Source organism: Cyclopterus lumpus, chromosome 21 (assembly GCF_009769545.1).
Source record: "Cyclopterus lumpus isolate fCycLum1 chromosome 21, fCycLum1.pri, whole genome shotgun sequence".
NCBI lineage: Eukaryota > Metazoa > Chordata > Actinopteri > Perciformes > Cyclopteridae > Cyclopterus > Cyclopterus lumpus.
This window is the reverse complement of record NC_046986.1, coordinates 23,513,303-23,535,007: the sequence shown is the minus strand read 5'-3', so window position 1 is coordinate 23,535,007 and position 21,705 is coordinate 23,513,303. Positions and strand designations below refer to the sequence as shown.

The following is a 21,705-nucleotide window of genomic DNA, read 5'->3' as shown; positions in this document are numbered from 1 at the left end:
ACGGCAATTACTGAGAATGATTGGGGGCGATTCATTATGCATAAGAGGACGCAAATGTTAAATAGGGGATCAGTGTGAGAGAGATGCAGGAGATAGAGTGTGGCTTAGCATGGATGTGACCTCTACTAGAAGGCTCGACAATGTTTCTTCCAACACGGTCCAGGGTAACTGCTGGTCTCTATCGAGGCCAGGCAGAGGTTTAGTGGAAGTACGAGGAATCTACACGTGTGCTCTGCAACCTGGTGACTCTCAGCCCTGTCTGCATGTTAGACATCATGTGGTCCAATTCATTGTGAAGCCGTCCATCCAGGTAGCAATGCCAAGATGGCTGACCTTGTCTCTATTGTGTCTCCTTGCGTCTGTGTCCAGTTTCCCGTTTCTCCAGCCCCCGGCTGACTCCCCGACTGAGCAGGAAGAGGGCTCTGTCTATCTCCCCGCTGTCAGACGCCAGCATTGACCTGCAGACCATGATCCGCACCTCACCCAACTCCCTGGTGGCCTACATCAACAACTCCCGCTCCAGCTCGGCCGCCAGCAGCTCGTATGGGCACCTTTCAGTCGGAGGGATCAGGTATTTAGACAATTATATATATATATATATCAACATATCCAACAATTCTCCAACATGCATATACGCACAGTTACAGGAATGTACCCTTTCCATCAAAGATACCGGTAAAAAAAGCTTTTTATTACTAGTTCATAGTATTCAATTAAACAAAACTCGATATCTAGCTTATATTACTATTTTTACTGGAATCCAAAGATGCAGACTTAACCACTGACAATAATTAGTAGTACTTTAACAAGTTCTACTTTTTGAAGTACAACCGTATGTGTATCCAGTAAAGCCAAAACCCTTAAGTGGACAGGCACGTGTGTTAGTCGACATGATGATGTATTTTCGTGGGTGGAGGCAGAATAATTCTCTTCTTCTCTGTAAGTTAGCTAACGCACTAGCAAGTTCTGTTGGCTTGTTTTTTAACAATGGCTGAATAAACTACGGGTTCCTCTGAATATGTACAGGCACTCGCCGTGAGTGGTACTTGAGTGGGACTGTCATTAACCCAAAGGGCCGAACTTTACACGCTGACTCGATGACCAGACGTCGGCCAACAAAGGAGCTCTTTACTCCTGTTTGAGTCAGGAATAATAAAAACTACAGCGCCCAGCTGTTTAAGGAAATTGCTCAAATGTTCCTGTTCAGTAAAAACTAATTGGTAGGAGAATCCGAAAGTACTGAGAAGACGGTACGTGTTGGTCTTTTAGTGGGATTTGTTTTAATTACCAGTATAACAACTAGTATGCTATAGCTCACACTGCTAGGTGATGCTACATGCTCCAAGCATCCTATTTGCAGCCAATCAGTATGCTAGTAGCCTAGCACATGGTGAGACTGATGTTAGATTATTAGCCACGAGACAAAATGATCTATTCATATTTACCATAGGATGACTTCTTCTCTCTTTTTCTCTTGCTCAGTCCCTCGTTCAGCTTCCCTCATCCCATCAACCCTGTGGCGTACCAGCACCTGTTGTCCCAGCAGAGGAGTCTCAACGCCTTCGGCCACACTCCTCCTCTCATTCAACCGTCAGCGTCCTCTTTCTCTTCCCGCCAACACCCCCTCACTGCTTCACCTATGACCACCTCCCACAACAGCTCCAACTCTGAAGCAAACCAGGTAGGAATGGGAGCGTTTGAATCTTTGGCTGTTACACTTGTATAGAATGTGCATTACACACCAATATAATATGCACAAATTCAAGGGCATATATACTTTCAATCTTTCTCACTTTAGAGCCCATTTATATGGATGAGTAATGTGAATGTTAGATTGAGGCTTTCATTGAACGGATCTAACAGCTGATACCAAGTACCACATGTGCATCCCTCAACAGATATGGGGAAGAAGCAAGATGGCTCTATTGTTAGCTTCGGGGGAAGAAATCAATGCTGAAAGTAGCTAAGGAGTGAGCCATCTTGCTTCTTTCTCATCTTTGGTGAGAGCTGCACATGTGCAATAGCAATCGGGGGAGGTAGCGTAGATGAGCTGATAAATGATGTGGTAACGTGATATCGGATCGGTGCACAGACTCAAGTGCTCGGCAATACCCGATCCAGCATTCTAGTATCTCTGGCTTTTCTGATACTGGTATTGTATCGGTACAACTCCAAGTGGCTCTGTGTTTTTCAACCGGGGAAACAGTGGTCAGTGAGATTTATTTAAAGAGATTTGTATAGCGATTCAGTAGTTTTGACAATATTGTCTAAGTTTGCAAATGGAAAACAATGAGACATTAAAAAATAAACATTACGGATTGTTGAACGACAAGGACAACAAATATATGTATATATTTTCTTCATTAGAAAATGCCCATCACAAGCTCACAGCCAACGGGTGACATCTTTAAACGGATACTTTTCTCCAACAAATAGGCCTAAAAGCAATATATTGAACTGACTACTATTGGAATCAGGCGTAAGTAATCAAATGACGGTTTTGATTGTTCATTTTATGTCAATCAACAAATCGACTAATTGTCCTCGCACTCATTCAGAACTGAGGACGAAGGAACTGAATTATATGCAGCCTAAATTTACAAGTAGTCGTGAATGAAGTATTTGTTGTAAATTGTCTCAAGTCAGAAATATGCATGAGGCTCCCACCCAGTGCCATCTGTCTTACTTCCTACTGTCTCCCCGGTCTCTTTATCAGCCCTCTGTGTACACCACAGCGTAACGTAGTGTAAACTTCCCACTCAGTGAATCACTCTGCCTCACACTGCTATCTGCTGCCTCCAGCTCCGTGTCAGCACGGAGTCTACTGACACACACAAGAGTATCAGGAGTGTGTGTTTGCACATTGTTGCATACTCTCACACACACATGCAAACACACACACACACACAAGACACACACACACACAAGACACACACGCACATAAACAAGACACACACAGCCCGGTTCACACACGTGCACAAACACACGGCTCCGTTTCAGCGGTGATCAGAACCATGTTTCCTTCTTGGTTTTCAGCCAACTGAATGAATCATGGAGGCCCCCAGAATTGCCGAACTGCACTGCAGCGTCTGGGTGGGATTAGGAGACCCCCCTTTTGTATTGGACCCCCTCCAATGAACCTTAATACACAGACACACGCACACACGCAGAATAATTTCTCAGCTGCTTTACGTCTGATAACTTTCCTTTCTTTTCGTGTCCATTAGAGCTTTAACAGGCCTTGTATGTTGTCGTCTTAGAATCTGTTGGCAGATCAAAGCTCTCTCACCCCACAATCCCCGACCCTGCCGCCTTCCCCCTCTACCGAGGGCAATAACTCCTCTTCTTTCATATTTCCTTGTGGCTTTGGCGATCATAAAGCAGTCTAAACTGTTTAGTCTCGGCGGCGGGTCCCAGTCTGACTTATGGACCGCTGTGCCTGGCGCAGCAAGGACTCCACACATCTCATTGTGGTGGCTAGTGAGCCAAAAAACCATTGCGCGGTATCTCGTTGATTCTGTTATCGGATTCCCAACTGCCGCTGGTGTGGAGATCGTTAAAGCAGTGATCAAATTAATAGGAGAATGAGTGGGTGGGCTAATGTATTATGATTAATGGAATGATTCACTGATAGAGTATGAATGAGTGAGTTGTTGTGTCTGTGATTGGTTGTTTTTGGTTTCCTTCAATTTATATGCATGAATGTCAAAAGGAACATGGTTGAAAATGATGTTATTCTGCCTCCTTTCCTGCTTCAAAATACAGTAAAATAATTTCAATTAAACCCAGTCCATCTTGTCCATCCTTCAGAATGCCAGTGGAGACCCAGCAGTAAGTAGCACAGTCAACCCATTGACCACCAAGAGGTCAAAGGTTAAGACGGAGGCAGAGGGTCCGCTGCCCATCTCACCATCCTCTCAGGTAGGACAATCAAACAACTTAAGTATAACTTTTCCAGGTTGCACAATCCAAACCATGATTGATTTCCTTTTCTTGGAGAATTTACTTCATGTCCTTGATATGCGTAGATTCTTTTTTGTTGATACAATAGCTATCTCTATCACACCTTCAGCCATTTACAGTGACAAAAATAGTCCCCTCCTAACTGCAATTTAGCTCTTATTGATTATAGGTAGCGAATAAGAATGCAGCTTTAATCAATGCCTAAAGGTGTTGTCACGCATCGAGATCAGGCACCAACTCATTAGGATCAAGCACCAGATAAGAGAGATGCAACACACTACAGAATGCTTCTGTGGCATATCGAACACAGTTTCAGACTGTGTCTGTATCTTTATATTTGAGTTATTCATACTGGATGCACACATCAGTGTTGTTCTGACAAAGTGCTGTCCTCTTTCTCCAGGACCACTGTGGGGGGATCTTGGACCTGAGTGAGGACCTGGATAAAGACGAGTGCAAACAGGAGCCCGAGGCTATATACGAGACCAACTGCCACTGGGAGGGCTGTACCAAGGAGTATGACACCCAGGACCAGCTTGTTCATGTGAGTGCTCCGTTTTATTACAGCCCTTTGAACCGAACAGCGAGGAGTGGAAACGGTCCAATGCCAAGTCTTTCACGGGGATGTTTCATCTTGCTATTCTTGGTGCCGTCATCGACATGACGAGTTTCCATGGTGAAAGTAAATTCCAAACTGTGCCATCAGAAACATTGCGTTTTGTTTGTGTAAAAAGTGAAAAGTTCAAACAGCTCTCCTGCTCCTCATTAAATCCATGGCGATTAAGCCCCAGTCAGAAAGTCGTCCATTAACTGATCCTTTCCTGTTGTGTTGACACGCGCAACGTTAATGAGCCTGTCGGCTCTCGCCACATTCAAGCCCAAGCCCTGCAGCTGTGCCCCCACGTCCCACCCGCCAAACCCTCAGCCCCACGACCCCTAACCCCTAACCTCTTACTCCGAGCAACACCCACCTACCCCCACCCCCACCACTGAAGCCCACAGAGCCGGCCGTAAATCCATCGTCATGCCAGAAGCTCTGGAGTTACGGAACCTCACGCTCCCCCTCTTTTCCAATCACGCCGGAGCGACGGGCAAGTGTCAAGTTCGCAGACCCACAGACGGATGTGGAGAGGTGGGGAACGTGTTGCCATGGGCGGCTGCAAGTCAGGACCAGAGTTACCTTTCAGAACTTTTGCCCTAACTCCAGCTCCCTAGCCAAAACTCTTTGAGAGCTTGCCAGGATTAGTGAGTAGGCTAGCAGATGAGCCGGTTTGATCGTGGACAATGTGAGGCCAACGCATTTTTAATTCCTCGCAGGACGATGTTTTTTATTTAAAGGCCTCTGCTTTCTATGAACTTAAAAAAAGAAATCTAGGCTTTTTTTCTCTGCAAAAACTCCTGACAGCATCTCCCTAAGCGCAGCCAGGGTTTCACACAAGGTTAATATCAGAAGACAAACACACACACCTGCGGGTTGTTCTGGCTTCTGCTTAACCAAAGTAATCCTGTGTCGAGAGCCCCCAGATGATGGATTCACAGTAGTGTGCAACCTGAAAATAGAGGCCTCTGCTCGTTTCCATTTCTCCTCCTTCACCCAAAATAGATCTCAGCGGAATCGACAACCACTGAGCCTTTGTGCTGGTGGAGAAGTGGCCACATAAGTGGAGCGTTGTGGGCCTCTATGTCTTCAGGAAACAAAGTGGTTCCTCTGGGTGTGTGGATATTTGCGTGTGGTTTTTTGGTGTGTCTGTTCAGAACCGTGTGTGTATGTCTGTAACAGTGGTTCCTCTGCAATGTAAGTCTTTTGAGTTTGATAAAAACCTGTTGTGTCTGAGAGCTTAATGAGGACGATAACTGTGAAGGCACTCGTGTTTTTCTCTCGTATGTCGCCACATTGCAGTAGCAGTAACTGACTGCCTCCTTCTCCAGCAGTCTAATGATTCATTTTAAAAGGACAAAAAAGAAAGGTGTGTCATTTTGCAATGTAGATGGAACATTTAAATGAGAATTACAATTGATGCAAGGTTTGCATTGTAATTTGTCTGAAACTACTTCACTAGCTGGTCCAAAAAGTTTTAAGTTTAAGCGTCGCACAGGAAACTGTGTGTCCCTCACTTCCTGATCCATTAAAAGTAAGGAAAACAAGTCGGTTATCCTCTTCCTGATCACTTTTACTGGGATCTGAGGAAGTTACACACACACACACACACACACACACACACACACACACATAGAAAGAGAGACACACACAGCCTGAAAAAACAAAACAAGCTTTTATGGTTTTTGTTTCCTGTTGACAGATGCATAATAACTGTCAGCCATAATGGATGGCATCTTCACCCACTGTGTGTGTGTGTGTGTGTGTGTGTGTGTGTGTGTGTGTGTGTGTGTGTGTGTGTGTGTGTGTGTGTGTGTGTGTGTGTGTGTGTGTGTGGGTGGGTGGGGGGACACGTAAAAAGAGCGAGACTCTTCTGGTGGGAAAAAGACAAGAATTTGCTGACTCGTTTGAATTAGTACGCACACATGCTCACACACACTTGGTGTCCTGTCACCATTCTGACAACTTATGTCAACGTCTGTATCACTGTGATGATTTACTTTTGAATTGTCTCCTCAGCACATCAACAACGACCACATCCACGGTGAGAAGAAAGAGTTTGTGTGCCGCTGGGAGGAGTGTTCACGAGAGCAGAAGCCCTTCAAGGCCCAGTACATGCTGGTGGTCCACATGAGGCGTCACACGGGGGAGAAGCCGCATAAATGCAGCGTAAGAACTGCTTCACCTACTGATCATCTGACTCACTGACCTGCAATTTAATATTAACTTTTGGGGGGCGGATAAAAAAAAAAAGAGAATTGTCAAAATCAAAGCAGCTGAGGCCGAAATATCCCAACTTTTATTCAAAAGCACTGGGTCCTGCATTTCCCATAATGCAACCCATTGCATCTTTTGATATAAGCTCCCTACCTAAACTTCCCTGTCTTTCAAATCCCACGGCCTCCATTTATAATGCAGGCTTTTGTCTCTGAGCCCACGCTGACAGACCCTGATGACATCACAATGACATCATAAAGGTTATTTTGTCCAGACTTGACAAAGCTCCTCCAGTGCAACAATAGACATTATACAACTGGCTATATTGACAAATCCCTGACAAAATAGCTTTTCGAGTGCTTGTTATGTTAATATGATTTTTTTTTTTAAATGTTTTTACCAATGATATGATTTTGATATATGGCTTTTTACAAGTGCTTTAAAAAGAATACATGCTGGGTTATTAGAGATTGTCTGAAAAAACAACCATGCATTTAAAGATTAGCCGTCTGGTTAATGGTTGACCAACCACTGGAAGTAGATCTCATAGCAGCCCTCCAGTCTCTACGCCTCCCTTTGCCCAAAGAACATGTTCATGTGGTTTTCTTTGTGCTTAGAATCAGTGATATTTTCCAAATCATGAGAGGTTTTTTTTTTGAAGCCTTCATTTGCTGTGTGAAGATCAAATTGAGGGCATGTTTGCTCGGCTTCAAAGCTTTCTCTTGTGAATGCATTAAAACAGATGACTTGTGAAGAAAGCTGATTGACAGCGTGGACGTGTAATTAAAATCTGCAGACAAGCAGGGGGCCGTGGGTTCTTATTAATAAGACCAGGCTGTGTATTCTCTGTGCAAATCCTACGAGCATCTTCTCACAACACTCTAACTCTGCTTTAGCGGAGAATCTTTCATATCCCATTTCTCAGCTAGTCTTGTTTGATTCTCTTTTAATTTCAACGCCAATTATGTTCACAATGACTGCTCAGAATGAATACCAAATTATAGCTTGTACAGCAATAGTGAACACAAAGGCTAAACACAGACTTCTCTTTGTCTCAACACAGCACACCAGCCAAAGAGCTCTACCGCACTTCACACTCAGTTTAGATATTTCGCATAACAGCCCTTTTTACCAAACTAGCACTGCTTTGCTTTTGTGTGGCATGCCACAGTAGGCGGGCACCAGTCCAACAGTAGATTACTTTTAAGAACTGAAATATGTCTCCAACCAGCTGCAGACAAAACAGCACAGCACTCAGGCGTCCTGTCTCACTGTCTGTCCGCCTGTCTCCATCCCTCTGCAGTTTGAGGGCTGTGCAAAGGCCTACTCCCGCTTGGAGAACCTCAAGACCCACCTCAGGTCTCACACCGGGGAGAAGCCGTATGTGTGTGAACACGAGGGCTGCAACAAGGCCTTCTCCAACGCCTCAGATCGGGCCAAGCACCAGAACCGCACACACTCCAATGAGGTATGTTCACACACATGCATCCATCAGCTGATTTACTCAGCGTAATGTCATGCATTTGACCCACAGTCTGCTTAGTGCTTAGTCTAGTGGGAATTATGCAAAACTATGGGGTGCCATCATGAAACCAAAAAATGATTATGCTTTCTTTTTTTTTTGCACAGCTATGTGTGCTGTAACCAAAAATAGAATTTAATTTCATCCTTTTTTTTGGCAGAAACCATATGTGTGTAAGATTGCGGGCTGTACCAAGCGCTACACAGACCCCAGCTCTCTCAGGAAGCACGTTAAGACAGTCCACGGACCCGACGCCCACGTCACCAAGAAACAGCGAAGCGACGCACCACCGAGACCGCAGCCGCCCAAAGGAAACGGCGAGAACGAGGCAAATTCCAAGATTGGTGCAAGAGGCGCGGACGGCAGGATTGAGGCCAACAGCACCTCTCGAGGAGTGGAAGACTGCCTCCAAGTCAAATCTATCAAGACCGAGAACTCTATGGTGGGTCCCCATCACATCAATGAAGAAATCCATCCCACACAAATCTCTCTATTAATTCTTTAAAATATTTGTATGCGGGACATTGATTGTTTTTATTTAGACTTCGAAGTTTGATGCACTGCATTGTGAAGGAAATGTCCCACTTTGATCAGTGTCACCTGTGTTCCTGTTTTACCAACTACTAACATTGCTCTGAGGTTCACTGCCTGCATCCTTCCTAACTCACCTCTCTGGTTGTTGCTTGAACTTGCTTCTCTCAAGTTAACCTTTCTAATGGACAGACTTCACTGAGGTGAGCACTCAAACTGTCTCACAACTCAGCATGGGAAGATGTGTGAATGTTTCGTGCTACGTCGCTGCATCCTGACACAATGTAAAAAGTTCTTTTTGCATGATTATCCATCTTCACAAATGTAAAACATGCTCCTTTGTATATGGGATGCCCATATATGCATGTCTGGAGACGCATACATTACCATAAAACTATATTTTTCTGCCCACAAGCTTTCTGGCAGTAGCCTCTGTGGTCGGTCGATGATAAAAGTCATTGTCACATTAATATGCAGAGGCTGGGACTGTTTTAGCATGTGTGTTGAACAAATAGTGCCAGCATCAAGCTGTGATCAAGACTAGTTCATGTTTGTCCAGTTTGAATTAATGTCACTGCTGGATTGTTGCTCTCAGAACTCTTCTTTTATCCACTTGTTTTCTTGTTGTAAATAAATCAAATTCATCTATGATTAATGAGATTATGGAACGATAGACACACATTAGTTATTGAAACGCCATTACAATCAGAATCTCTTAAATGTGGTGATTATTTAATATTGAAGAATACATAGTGGAGTTCTCTGAACTTGGCATGTCACAATATAATTAATGATTTCACTTTCTATTTTAAATTGTTTTGTGATTAGAAAATCTTTATCAGTGTTCCCAAAGTTTGGCAGAACATTACTTATTTACTTGTTTACATTTAACAATGTAGCTCTGTCATTTAAAATGTAGCTCCTATAGTTTGATTTGTTCCACTTACATCAAATTCCTCCCTGGTATCCTCCACCAGACATATCAGTCCAGTCCTGGTGGCCACTCGTCGTGTAGCAGTGAGCCGTCGCCTCTTAGCAGCGCCAACAACAACGACAGTGGAGTAGAGATGGCCCTGCACAGCGGGGGCAGCTTCGGGGACCTCAGCACTCAGGACGACTGCCCCATGGTTGACTCCACTGTTACCGCCGGGGGGCAGCAGGCTGGGGTGGGGCTACAGTTGAGGAAAGCTGTGGGTCATGGCGGCGCGGTCACCATCAAGCTGGAGAACATCAAAAAGGAAAGGCTGAAGACAGTGAGGGACTCCTGCCCCTGGGTCAACTCGGCACCACAGCCACTGCAGGGTCAACGAAACAGCATGAAGCTGCCTCCCATACCTGCAGTCGGTAAGTGTGGGTGGAGGGGAACCCGTTTGTATTTCAGGTCCTTGACAGTGTGATGAGGGTGCAAGATGGCGAGATGTAGAGTGAATCCATTAGCCATATACAGTAATGCTCAGTCTATAATCACATGTATGTCAAATATTGTACATTTGAATAATTGTAAAATGAGTTGCTATCATCATGTAATAATGTCCTTTGTATCTGCCAGGTTCCCTGCTGGAGAACTCCAACGTGATCAGCAACCTAAGCGGTCCGTACCCTGGCCAACGCATGGGGGACCTGTCCTCATGTGAGATAACACTGCTGAACCAGCTGAATGAGCGTCGTGATAGCACCACCAGCACCATGAGCTCAGCTTACACCATGAGTCGCCGCTCCTCTGGTATTTCACCGTGCTACTCCAGCCGCCGCTCCAGTGAGGCGTCCCAGTTTGGTGCTAACCGCCACAACAATATCAGTTCGGCTGACTCCTATGACCCAATCTCCACCGATCTGTCTCGCCGCTCCAGCGAGGCCAGCCACTGTGGAGGTGGTGGTGTCAGTGGAGGAGGCGGAGGAGGTCTCCCCAGCATCCTTAGTCTGACACCAGCTCAGCATTATCGACTTAAGGCAAAGTATGCTGCTGCCATTGGTGGAGCTCCACCTACTCCTCTCCCCAATATGGATCGAATGAGCCTGAGGACACGCATGGCACTCTACAGTGACTCCCAGGAAGGCATGTCGCACCCATTCCATCAGCCACACCCTGGAACTGTGCCTCGGCGATGCAGTGATGTAGGATATGGCACACGGAGCATGATGCCCCATGAGGTACCCAGCAGCCTTCCACGTCGTGCCAGTGATCCAGTGCGTCGTCCGACTCTGGACCCTCTGTCTTTTCCTAGGGTTCAGCGCTATCACAGCACGAACAGCATGAACCCCATGAATGGTCCATCAGCTGAACGCCACCAGGCTCTGGCCATGCAGGGCTACACTCGCTCCGATGGCAGCCTGCAACGCTACCCATTTGCCCCCAGACCACCCAGCATTTCTGAGAATGTAGCCATGGAAAACATGGCAGTGGATGGCATGATGATCGGGGGGGAGCAGGGTGGAGAGGAGGACATGGTGCTTCCAGATGATGTGGTGCAGTACCTTAGGTCCCAGAATTCTGGCCCTTCAGGTCACAACTTGGGGCAAGTGGACTACCATTCCAACAATCAGACTAAGGGCTATCAAACAAGCATGGCCCCACCGGCATCATTTTATGCTCAGAGGAGGATGGCCATGGCAGATGCCACCATGTCTGGTCAGGACATGCAATCTTGCCAGATGGGACCCGGTGGCTCCCATCCGTCCTTCTCAGCACCACCCAGCAATATTAACAAGAACAACATGCCGGTGCAATGGAACGAGGTGAGCTCAGGTACTGTGGATACCACTAACAAGCTCTCCAAACAACAACAGCATCCTCTGAGAGGGAACCTAGCTGTTGTTCAGCAGAGGCATAATTTTGGTTCCTTCCAGGGACAAGGTCAGGGCCTGGGCAGCAATCAGCAGGTAGTGCCTATGAGTCAGAATATGTCTATGCAGGGGTATGACAACCACATCAACCAGAGGCCGATTAACATCTCCCACCAGCAGCCTCAGCAACAGAGGCAATGCACCACTGCAAACTTTAGTGAGCAAATGAGTCCTCAGCAAGGGTTTGGCCAAGAGGCAATCCCAAATTCTATATCTGGGAGCACGAGCGTGAGACCTACCCGGAGTAATATGGCAGTTCCAGAACTGCAAAGTTGCAGAGCAAGGACACAGGATGAAGGGTATTCTCATGATCAGCAGCAACATTTCAGTGTTGTCTCTCAGCAACACAGTATCCACAATGGAGGCAGAGGAATGTTACAACCCAGGCCTCCCATAGAACCCAAGTCTTTTGCCAGACAACAGACTGGTTCTAGCATGATGCAACCAAGCCGGATACCCAAGTCATCTGATTTGAACCCTAGTTGTGGTACTGACACCTCAGAGGCGAGCCCAAAGAGGCCAAGTGGCTCAGCAGCTCACAACAGCAACTCTGCAAATCCAAACTCTGCTGTGCTCTACACGGGTCAGATTCATATTTTTGAGCCAACTTCAGCCAGCTCTGATGCCCCCATGTCCCCCAGTGCTAGTCAGGCTCCTGCCAGCGACACCACTGCTGCAGCCAACATGGCCTCCCCAGGAGTCAACCACGTCTCCAGCAGTACTGTGGATTCTTCCACTAGCAGATCCGGTGGCACGGAGCATGCCCAGATTGATTTTGACACCATGCTAGATGATGGGGACCACTCCAGCCTAATGTCAGGCACCCTGAGTCCCGGCCTCCTGCAGAGCCTCTCTCAGAGTTCCTCACGTCTCACAACCCCCCGCAACTCTGTCACCCTCCCGTCTGTACCGGCAGGGATTGGCAACATGGCCATCGGTGACATGAACTCTATGCTCACAGCCTTGGCTGAAGAAAGCAAGTTCCTCAACATGATAAGCTGAGAGCAATTAAACACCTCATCATCCATCCAGTTTTAACTCTTTCTACATCAGGAATATATGGACTACACAAAGCACTGATTGAATAATGCAATACTGGCTATTTCATGATTTTTTTTTCATTGTCCACAGTAATATGCTTGTCTGTAATATTTGCTTCAGAATATAATATGTTACTTTGACAAAATGATAGTAAGTATAGCTAGGCTTTAGGACAATTTCTATCATGTGTTAAAAAGCCATACATTTTACCTACAAATATATGGGTATATAAATGCATTTACAAACGATTGCCATTCAGTATTTGCTGGTGTAATAGCCTTTTACAAAGTGGTGCACTGGAAGCAGTTCACATTAACATCTGAGTACGATATGAAAACAGAGTTACCGGGAAATGGACATGTAGATAACAGATCATATGTTCTCATGAAGACTTGTATGTGTATAGATTATACTGTATGGTATTTGCTTTAAATTATGCTATAGACTTTTGATGTTTAAACTAGGGCTGTCAAAGGTAAAGTAACATATGGACTCCTACTATATATTCACAATGAAATATTAATGATTTTTTAACTAGATTTTTCTTTTCTTTGTGCCAACCCCGTGGATTGCAAAATAATATTTTCACAATATTGAACTATAGTTTGTTACGTTATGTGAGATAAGTGAAGACTTTACAACAGTGTAAAAAAAACACAAAATGTTGTGAAAATGAATGAGAAAGCTTCATTTTGTTTGTGACGAGGTTTATAACTATCACATGGCTCAGAAGGACAAACATAGCAATTCATGTCATTTTTATGCAGGTAAATTATGACAAACTGACAGTTTATTACGCTGTTCACTTCACCACCATACATGCAGGGACTTAATGCACTGAGGTTAATGAACTGTCAGCACCATAAAGAAAATATGCATGTAGAAGTTGATACATAAAAACATGTATGTATGCACTTAATACAACCTTGCAGAAGAACAAATAAACAAATAAGTGCCATAACAGTGGCCTGTCTTTGTATTGCAGAGTTTCCATTACACATAGATTTAGGAATAAAGGTGGCGTGCGATTCTGAGCACATTTTGCTTTCATTTCATGAAATTCAATACGTAATGTATACCCTTCAACTAAGAAGTTAGAACTGAGTCACAGAAATAAGCATTTGACAGCCTTAGTTTGAACACGTGGTTGTACAACATTATGGTCCACAGATATTAAGTGCATTTTGATCATGGTTTGAGCTCTCGGGGATGGCACTGTAAAATGTGATTTCTTCTTTGCCCTCTGGATCAGAGGCATCAACTCCCTACGGCCCATCTCACGAGGGTACATGATTGAACAGGACAAGGATACGTCTCTGTGTTAGTCTATCAGGGCCTATGAACCCCTGTGTCTGAATAGTGTTCTCTAAAAGAATATACAAGTACCTCTGTGTGTTCTCAGTAGTGATCCAATCCTAATTAACACATTCATACCACCCCCTTGGCTGCACCACATACTTCCCATGGGCTCTGGATGAACTGCAGAGTCCAGGAAGGGACACGGACTTTGATAAAGAAATCCTGTTTCGGACTGGATTGGCAAACCTGGCCTGTAAATCCCTCAGTTGTATTATGTTATGCTGAATTTCTATGTAGCCTTTAAAATGTTTATGTGTATGCTACCATTCACTAGTACTATGCTCTGTGTGTGCGCGTTTGTGTGAGTGTGTGTGTGTGTGTGTGTATATAGCTTTTGTACATTTCAAATAAACTATCTCCTTTTTTCTGTTTAAATCCCTGTGTTGTGTCTTCTTTGATAGAGCAGTCTGTGGTTGCCATGGCAGTAGGGCCAGTGTGTTACAAGGGAAACCTCATGTTCTCAGACCACTGTCAGTAAGGCTGGAAGGGCAAACACCCGCAGACTCACTGTAGCAATATGAACACATAAAGAGGATTCTGAGCTGCACAAACCAATCCATATTTAAGAAGTAGTATTATTGGTATCTCCTAGCACTTTGGTGACGAGTAATTATGGCTTATGTGTGATCAATAACTTTGATCAATAAAATTGTTGGTTTTGTATCGTCATTAAACATCTAAAAATAGCTGGCCACTTGACATAACTACATTTAAATGGCAAACTTATTATTAAAATCAATGGGGCAACATTATTATTCCTTTGGAGTCGTGTTCTAGCCCCCTGATAAGTCTCTTTTTGCTCTTTGGTCTGCCTGAGGGAAAGAGGATCCGTTAGCTGATCGATGCTCCACGATGTTCAACAACAGCAAGTCTGTCAGCTGTTTGCTGAGGAGCAGGTAGCTCTGTAGAGGAGCTTCAAATGCAGGTAATAATTCGGTTCATCAATAGGAGCGACCCCTTTAACATTGCTTAAAAGCATCAGTTGATGTAATGTAATTTATTATTATTATTATTACTAAAATAAGCATAGCGGCTTTTAAGGTTAGACCATTTTGGAAATGTGCTTTCTGGCAGACAGTCAGAGCAAAGCAGTGCTGCTGATGGGCTGCAGCGAAAGAATCAATGCACGTCATCACACCGTGGAGTCTGTACATATCAGTCACTTCAGTCTTTTTTACACTTCTGTTCTAGCTTCACATTAACACACAGACGGAGACTATTGATCTTGTCCTCTAATAGTCTTGAATTAGACTATTCCTTTAAAGATGTATAATGACTACAACAAGTCATCAAAGAGAGCATTTAGACCACATTTAGGGGCAAATGGCAATGACGCCTTACATTTTATATTGGTGTAATACTTTATTTACATTATGAGGACAAGGAGCTTAGAGCAATTATTTTCAGGTTTTTTTCAAGTGTCTTTTCTTTTTTTTTGTGCTTTCTTTTCCATAAGTGTTACTTTTTATCTCTACCTATGTTTCATATAGAGGGCCGGGTTCAAAACTGTATTGATTAGCAGCATCAATGACGCTGTGCTGTTCCTCCTTGCATCCAAACCATGAATGTTCCACTGATACTGAAATCAAGAATCTTATTTTCTTACTCATACTTTGGCACAATTCAGGTTTTGTTGGCAGGTCTTCAGAAATGTTCCTGCAGAGTTTTGAGGATATGAATTGAGTGAGCGGAGCAGCATCATGAGAGGTGACATCATTCAGACAGAATGTAAACAAGTTTCCAGCTTTATTGGAGGATAAATGAAAGAAAGATTTAAAAATAATTCCTCAAACTGTCCGTTTGCGGGGCTGTATTTTACTGTTGCTGTAAATAAAACTTTAACATAAACACAGTACATAACACCAGAATTAAACCAATTTCTTTGTACAAGCCTTTCTCTCATTTCACAGTCAGGTCTGTTTAGATTGCTCTTTGCTGCAGTGCATATGTTTCAAATAGAGGAGCAACATTTGTTGTCTCGCCTCTGCATACATCTGCATATCTTTCTTGATGCTCTGCTATTGAAAAAGTCATGTACTACCTAGTAGTGCATTTTCTTTCTTGATTCTGCATAAGAGAGCATGTGAAAAAGGACACTCCTTAGACCCAAAATGCATACAGAGCAGTTCCTACAGTTAGACGGCATGTTGTCCAAAACTAACAGTGGCAGGCCGACCCTGAAGAAATGAGCCTGATAGCAACATAAAACAGGAGAGAGAGGAGAAGAGGTGGCACAATGAAAAGGGAAAGGAGAGGAACAATCTGAGAAAGAGAAAGCTGCTGCAAGTTGAACGGAGCAAAAAGCTAGTGGGGACGGGGGCAACAGAGAAGATGCTAGAGCGCTAAAAGAAAAGAGAACAAATCCCTTTTAATTTGACAGCGAATGCAACTGGGGACTGGTTCAAAGTGGAGCCCACTGATTGCTTTTGCCACTGGAATTTCTTATTCTCTTAGAGAGAGGATGGGAGAAAAATAGCCCCAGGGTAAGGAGTGTCTCCAGAGAAGAGAACAAGAGGTTAGTGAGGCAGAAATGGATGATTAGACAAAGCACACAGATGAGGAGAGATGGTGTGCTCTGAGGCGCACAGCTTCATACTGTAACATACGGGGCAGTGTATCCATACGTAATCACCCTGGTTCCTTGACAATGCTGAACACAAAATGTAGACTTTAAAAAAGTTCTATACACGGGACATAGAGCATTATTATGAATAAGTGAATATTTCGTGGAGTAATGTCTACCAGAGCAGGTAATGAGGTGGCTCCCTCTGTGTTCCACCCAAACTTTATCTGTGTGCTCAAGCAATTATTATGTTTTGCAACAAGCTCCAAGCAACATGCTATGTCCTTATAAAAATGGTCTTATTAACAAGTACATATTTGCCTGTTCTTACATCTAGCAACCTGATGAATAGCGATTCAATATGCTATAAGGAATGCAGTCGTTCATCCACACGACACCCCTGACCCTCTGACCCAAATGCAAACTACAAAGCCACAAAGCTTCAAAATAGATTCTCATAAACAGTAATGCGCTCATAGTTTGAGAGTGAAAGTAGTAGAAGATCCATGGGCCCCCAGTACCAGACAATCTGCAGTGTTAAAAAGGTTATTGATGAGCAGCATTGACTTTTCTTGAAAAAAAAATAGCTTTAAAGTTTACAATCCTGCAATATAGTAATGTTCTTAAAATACCTTTGTATTGATGTATCATTAAATAGATATTACTACTGTTGTATGTGATGGATCTCTGCTTTGATAATAATCTTATCGTTGTCATGAACGAACAAAGACTAGAACCCAAATGCACGACTCAAAGCAAAGTAACAACAAAAATCTCAGGTTTAATTAACTGGAAACAAACAAACAGAAAATCTACATGAACAAAGTAACAGAAAATCGTGACCTGGTGACTGATGAATTCCATGAAAATGGCTGGTTCTCGGGCACAAAGGGCATGGCAGAAGCAGTCCGGGGGGCGGGCCGGAGGACGGCCACCAGGCAGCGACGGAACACGGGGAGCACGGAGAGCTTGAGTCGGGACACGGGGAGCCGGAGTCAATTCAATTCAGTTTATTTTGTATAGCCCAAAATCACAAATTTTCCTCAGAGGGCTTTACAATCTGTACACATACGACATCCCTGTCCCAGGACCTCACATCGGATCAGGAAAAACTCCCCAAAAATAACCTTTGACAGGGAAAAAAGGGAAGAAACCTTCAGGAGAGCAACAGAGGAGGATCCCTCTCCCCGGATGGACAGAAGCAATAGATGTCATGTGTACAGAATGAACAGCATTAGAAAGTTACATAAACACATTACATGAATATGACAATGTATGAATGGAACTCCAATCCATGAAACAGAAGGAGGTAGAGAGGAGGGGGGGCGGGGCATCAGCAGGGCCAACGCGGGAGGCCGGCTCACCAGCCATCAGACACCTCCAGGTCCAATGGACCCTATGAGATGTGAAGTCACAGCGACTCCGGGGAGGAAGCAGAGTGAATAAGGTGCAATGGAGAGATGTAAATTAATCCATAAGGAGAGAGAGAAGAGGAGATAGGTGCTCAGTGTATCCTAAAAAATCCCCCAGCAGCCTATAAGCCTATAGCAGCATATCAAGGGGCTGGACCAGGGCAAACCTGATTCAGCCCTAACTATAAGCACTATCAAACAGGAAAGTCTTAAGTCTATTCTTGAATGAGGTGACTGTGTCTGCCTCCCGGACTGAAAGTGGAAGCTGGTTCCATAAAAGAGGAGCTTGATAACTGAAGGCTCTAGGAACCACGAGTAGCCCCACATTTAGTGAGCGCAGCTCTCTAGTGGGGCAATATGGTACTACAAGCTCCTTAAGATATGATGGTGCATCACCAATCAAGGCTTTGTAGGTGAGGAGAAGAATTTTAAATGTGATTCTTGAGCCAGTGCAGAGCAGCTAATACAGGAGTCATGTGATCTCTTTTCTTAGTTTTTGTGAGTACACGAGCTGCAGCATTCTGGATTAACTGGAGGGGTTTAAGAGACTTATTAGAGCAGCCTGATAATAAGGAGTTGCAGTAATCTAGTCTGGAAGTAACAAACGCGTGAACCAGGCTTTTCTGCATCTTTTTTAGACAAGATGTGCCTGATTTTTGAAATGTTACGTAGATGAAAAAATGCAATCCTTGAGATTTGCTTAACGTGGGAGTTAAAGGACAAGTCTCAATCAAAGATAACTATAGATTCTTTACAGTGGTGTTGGATGCCAGGGCAATGCCATCTACAGAAACCACATCACCAGATAATTGATCTCTGAGGTGTTCAGGGCCCAGTAAAATAACTTCAGTTTTGTCTGAGTTTAACATCAGGAAGTTGCAGGTCATCCATGTTTTTATGTCTTTAAGACATTCTTGAATTTTAGCGAGCTGGTTGGTCTCCTCTGATTTGATCGATAGATATAATTGAGTATCGTCTGCATAGCAATGAAAGTTTATGCAGTGTTTCCTGATAATATTGCCCAAAGGAAGCATATATAAAGGTAAATGAAATTGGTCCAAGCACAGAACCTTGTGGAACTCTGTGATTAACGTTGGTGGTCATTGAGGCTTCATCGTTTACAAATACAAATTGAGCTCGATCTGATAAATAGGATTTGAACCAACTTAGTGCGGTACCTGAAATGCCAATCGACTGATCCAGTCTCTGTAATAGGATGTCATGATCAATGGTGTCGAACGCAGCACTAAGGTCTAATAATACCAGTACAGAGAAGAGTCCTTTATCTGATGCAATTAGGAGGTCATTTGTAATTTTCACCAGTGCTGTCTCTGTGCTGTGATGTTTTCTAAATCCTGACTGAAACTCCTCAAATAAACTATTCTGATGTAGGAAGTCGCACAACTGATTTGTGACTACTTTCTCAAGGATCTTAGAGAGGAAGGGAAGGTTAGAGATTGGTCTGTAGTTAGCCAACACCTCTGGATTAAGAGTGGGCTTTTTCAGGAGAGGTTTAATTACAGCTACTTTGAAGGAATGTGGTACATGCCCTGTTAGCAAAGACACATTAACAATATCCAGCAGAGAGGTGCCAATTAAAGGCAACACGACTTTAAGCAGCCTCGTTGGGATGGGGTCTAAGAGACAGGTAGATGGTTTAGAAGTAGAAACCGTTGAAGACAATTGGTCTAGGTTAATGGGAGAAAAGCTATCCAAATATACACCAGGGCATACAGCCGTTTCCAAGGCCACTCCTCTTGATGACAGATCGGCAGTAGTTGAGGGCAAGAGATCATCAATCTTGCCTCTAATAGTTAAAATCTTTTCATTGAAGAAGTTCATGAAGTCATTACTACTGAGGTCTATAGGAATACACGGCTCCACAGAGCTGTGACTCTCTGTCAGCCTGGCTACAATGCTAAAGAGAACCCTGGGGTTGTTCTTATTTTTCTCTATTACTGATGAGTAATAGGCTGCTCTGGCATTACGGAGAGCCTTTTTATATGTTTTAAGGCTATCTCGCCAAACTAAGCGTGATTCTTCCAGATTGGTGGAACGCCATATACTTTCGAGCTTTCGTGAAGTTTGCTTTAGGTCGCGGGTCTGAGGGTTATACCAGGGAGCAAACCTCCTTTGCCTCACTGTCTTTTTCTTCAGTGGGGCTATCGAGTCTAGTATCATTCTCAGTGAGCCTGTAGCACTATCGACAAGATGATCAATCTGGGACGGACTAAAGTTAGCACAGGAGTCCTCTGTCACATTGAGACGTGGTATTGAATCAAATGCAGAAGGAATCACTTCTTTAAATTTAGCTACAGCACTGTCAGTTAGACATCTGGTGTAGAAACTTTTGACTAACGGTGTACACTCCGGGAGTATAAACTCAAAAGTTATGAGGTAATGGTCTGACAGAAGAGGGTTCTGTGGGAAGACCTCCAAATGCTCTGTCAATGCCATATGCAAGAACAAGGTCGAGGGTGTGGCCAAAGCAGTGAGTGGGTTTCTGTACTCTGACAGAAGCCAATCGAGTCCAACAATGAGATAAATGCAGTACTAAGGCAATCATTATCAATATCCACATGAATATTAAAATCTCCTACAATAATAACCTTATCAGTTTTAAGGACTAAATTTGATAAACACTCTGAAAATTCAGATATAAATTCTGAATATGGACCTGGTGGCCGGTACAATATAACAAATAGGATTGGCTGTAATGTTTTCCAGGTTGGATGTGAAAGACTAAGAACAAGGCTATCAAATGAGTAGTAGTTTAGGTTTAGGATTCATTAATAGGCTTGAGTCAAAGATGGCTGCTATTCCACCTCCTCAGCCGGTGCCTCGAGGAATGTGTGTATTAATATGACTATGGCTGACATATTCTTCATTGCTCAGCCAGGTTTCATTAAGACACAATAAATCAATGGGATTGTCTGATATTAAATAATTTACTAATACAGCTTTAGATGATAGAGATCTAATATTTAGGAGTCCACATTTAATTCTCTTGTTTTGTTGCACTTTTGAAATAGTGATGTTAATCTGTATGAGGTTATTTTGTATGACTCCTCTTCTGGTTACTTTTGATTTAATTAATTTAAGTGGCCGTGGGACAGACACAGTCTCTATAGAGTTAAGGTTAAGGGTTGGTAACTGCTCGAATGGAAGTGCAGAGAAGGGTGGAAGACTACAACTCTGTTTCTGCTTCCTGATCTGAACTCTGGGTCATGGATTAAGTCCGTTAATCAATTTGGCCATGTTTGCAGAAATGAGACGCGCTCCATCCCAAGTGGGATGAATGCCGTCTGGACTCATCAGATCAGGCTTTCCCCAGAAAGTCTGCCAGTTATCTATGTAGCCCACATTGTTTGCTGGGCACCACGTGGACAACCAGCGGTTGAATGACGACATGCGGCTATACATGTCATCATTGATCAGATTGGGGAGAGGGCCAGAGAAAACTACGGTGTCCGACATTGTCTTGGCATAAGTACACACCGATTCCACATTAATTTTAGTGACCTCCGACCGCCGCAGTCGGGAGTCATTACCTCCGGCGTGTATTATAATCTTACTGTAACTACGCTCATCTTTAGCCAGCAGTTTTAAACAAGATTCAATGTCGCCCGCTCTGGCCCCCGGGATCCATATGACT

The 21,705-nt window shown here is 43.9% G+C and overlaps 1 protein-coding gene across 1 annotated transcript in view; it reads left to right on the top strand.

The window, feature by feature from the left end:
• Positions 1-14,390, top strand: part of gli2a (GLI family zinc finger 2a) — a 62,152-nt gene extending 47,762 nt beyond the window's left edge. Inside the window, exons 5-13 of the mRNA XM_034562400.1 lie at positions 370-571; positions 1,483-1,681; positions 3,811-3,921; positions 4,367-4,507; positions 6,581-6,730; positions 8,082-8,246; positions 8,461-8,742; positions 9,809-10,175; positions 10,381-14,390. Of these exons, the coding sequence (XP_034418291.1) occupies positions 370-571; positions 1,483-1,681; positions 3,811-3,921; positions 4,367-4,507; positions 6,581-6,730; positions 8,082-8,246; positions 8,461-8,742; positions 9,809-10,175; positions 10,381-12,677 (3,914 nt within the window). The 3' untranslated portion in view covers positions 12,678-14,390. The remainder of the gene's footprint in view (positions 1-369; positions 572-1,482; positions 1,682-3,810; positions 3,922-4,366; positions 4,508-6,580; positions 6,731-8,081; positions 8,247-8,460; positions 8,743-9,808; positions 10,176-10,380) is intronic.
• The last annotated feature ends 7,315 nt before the right edge of the window (positions 14,391-21,705 follow it).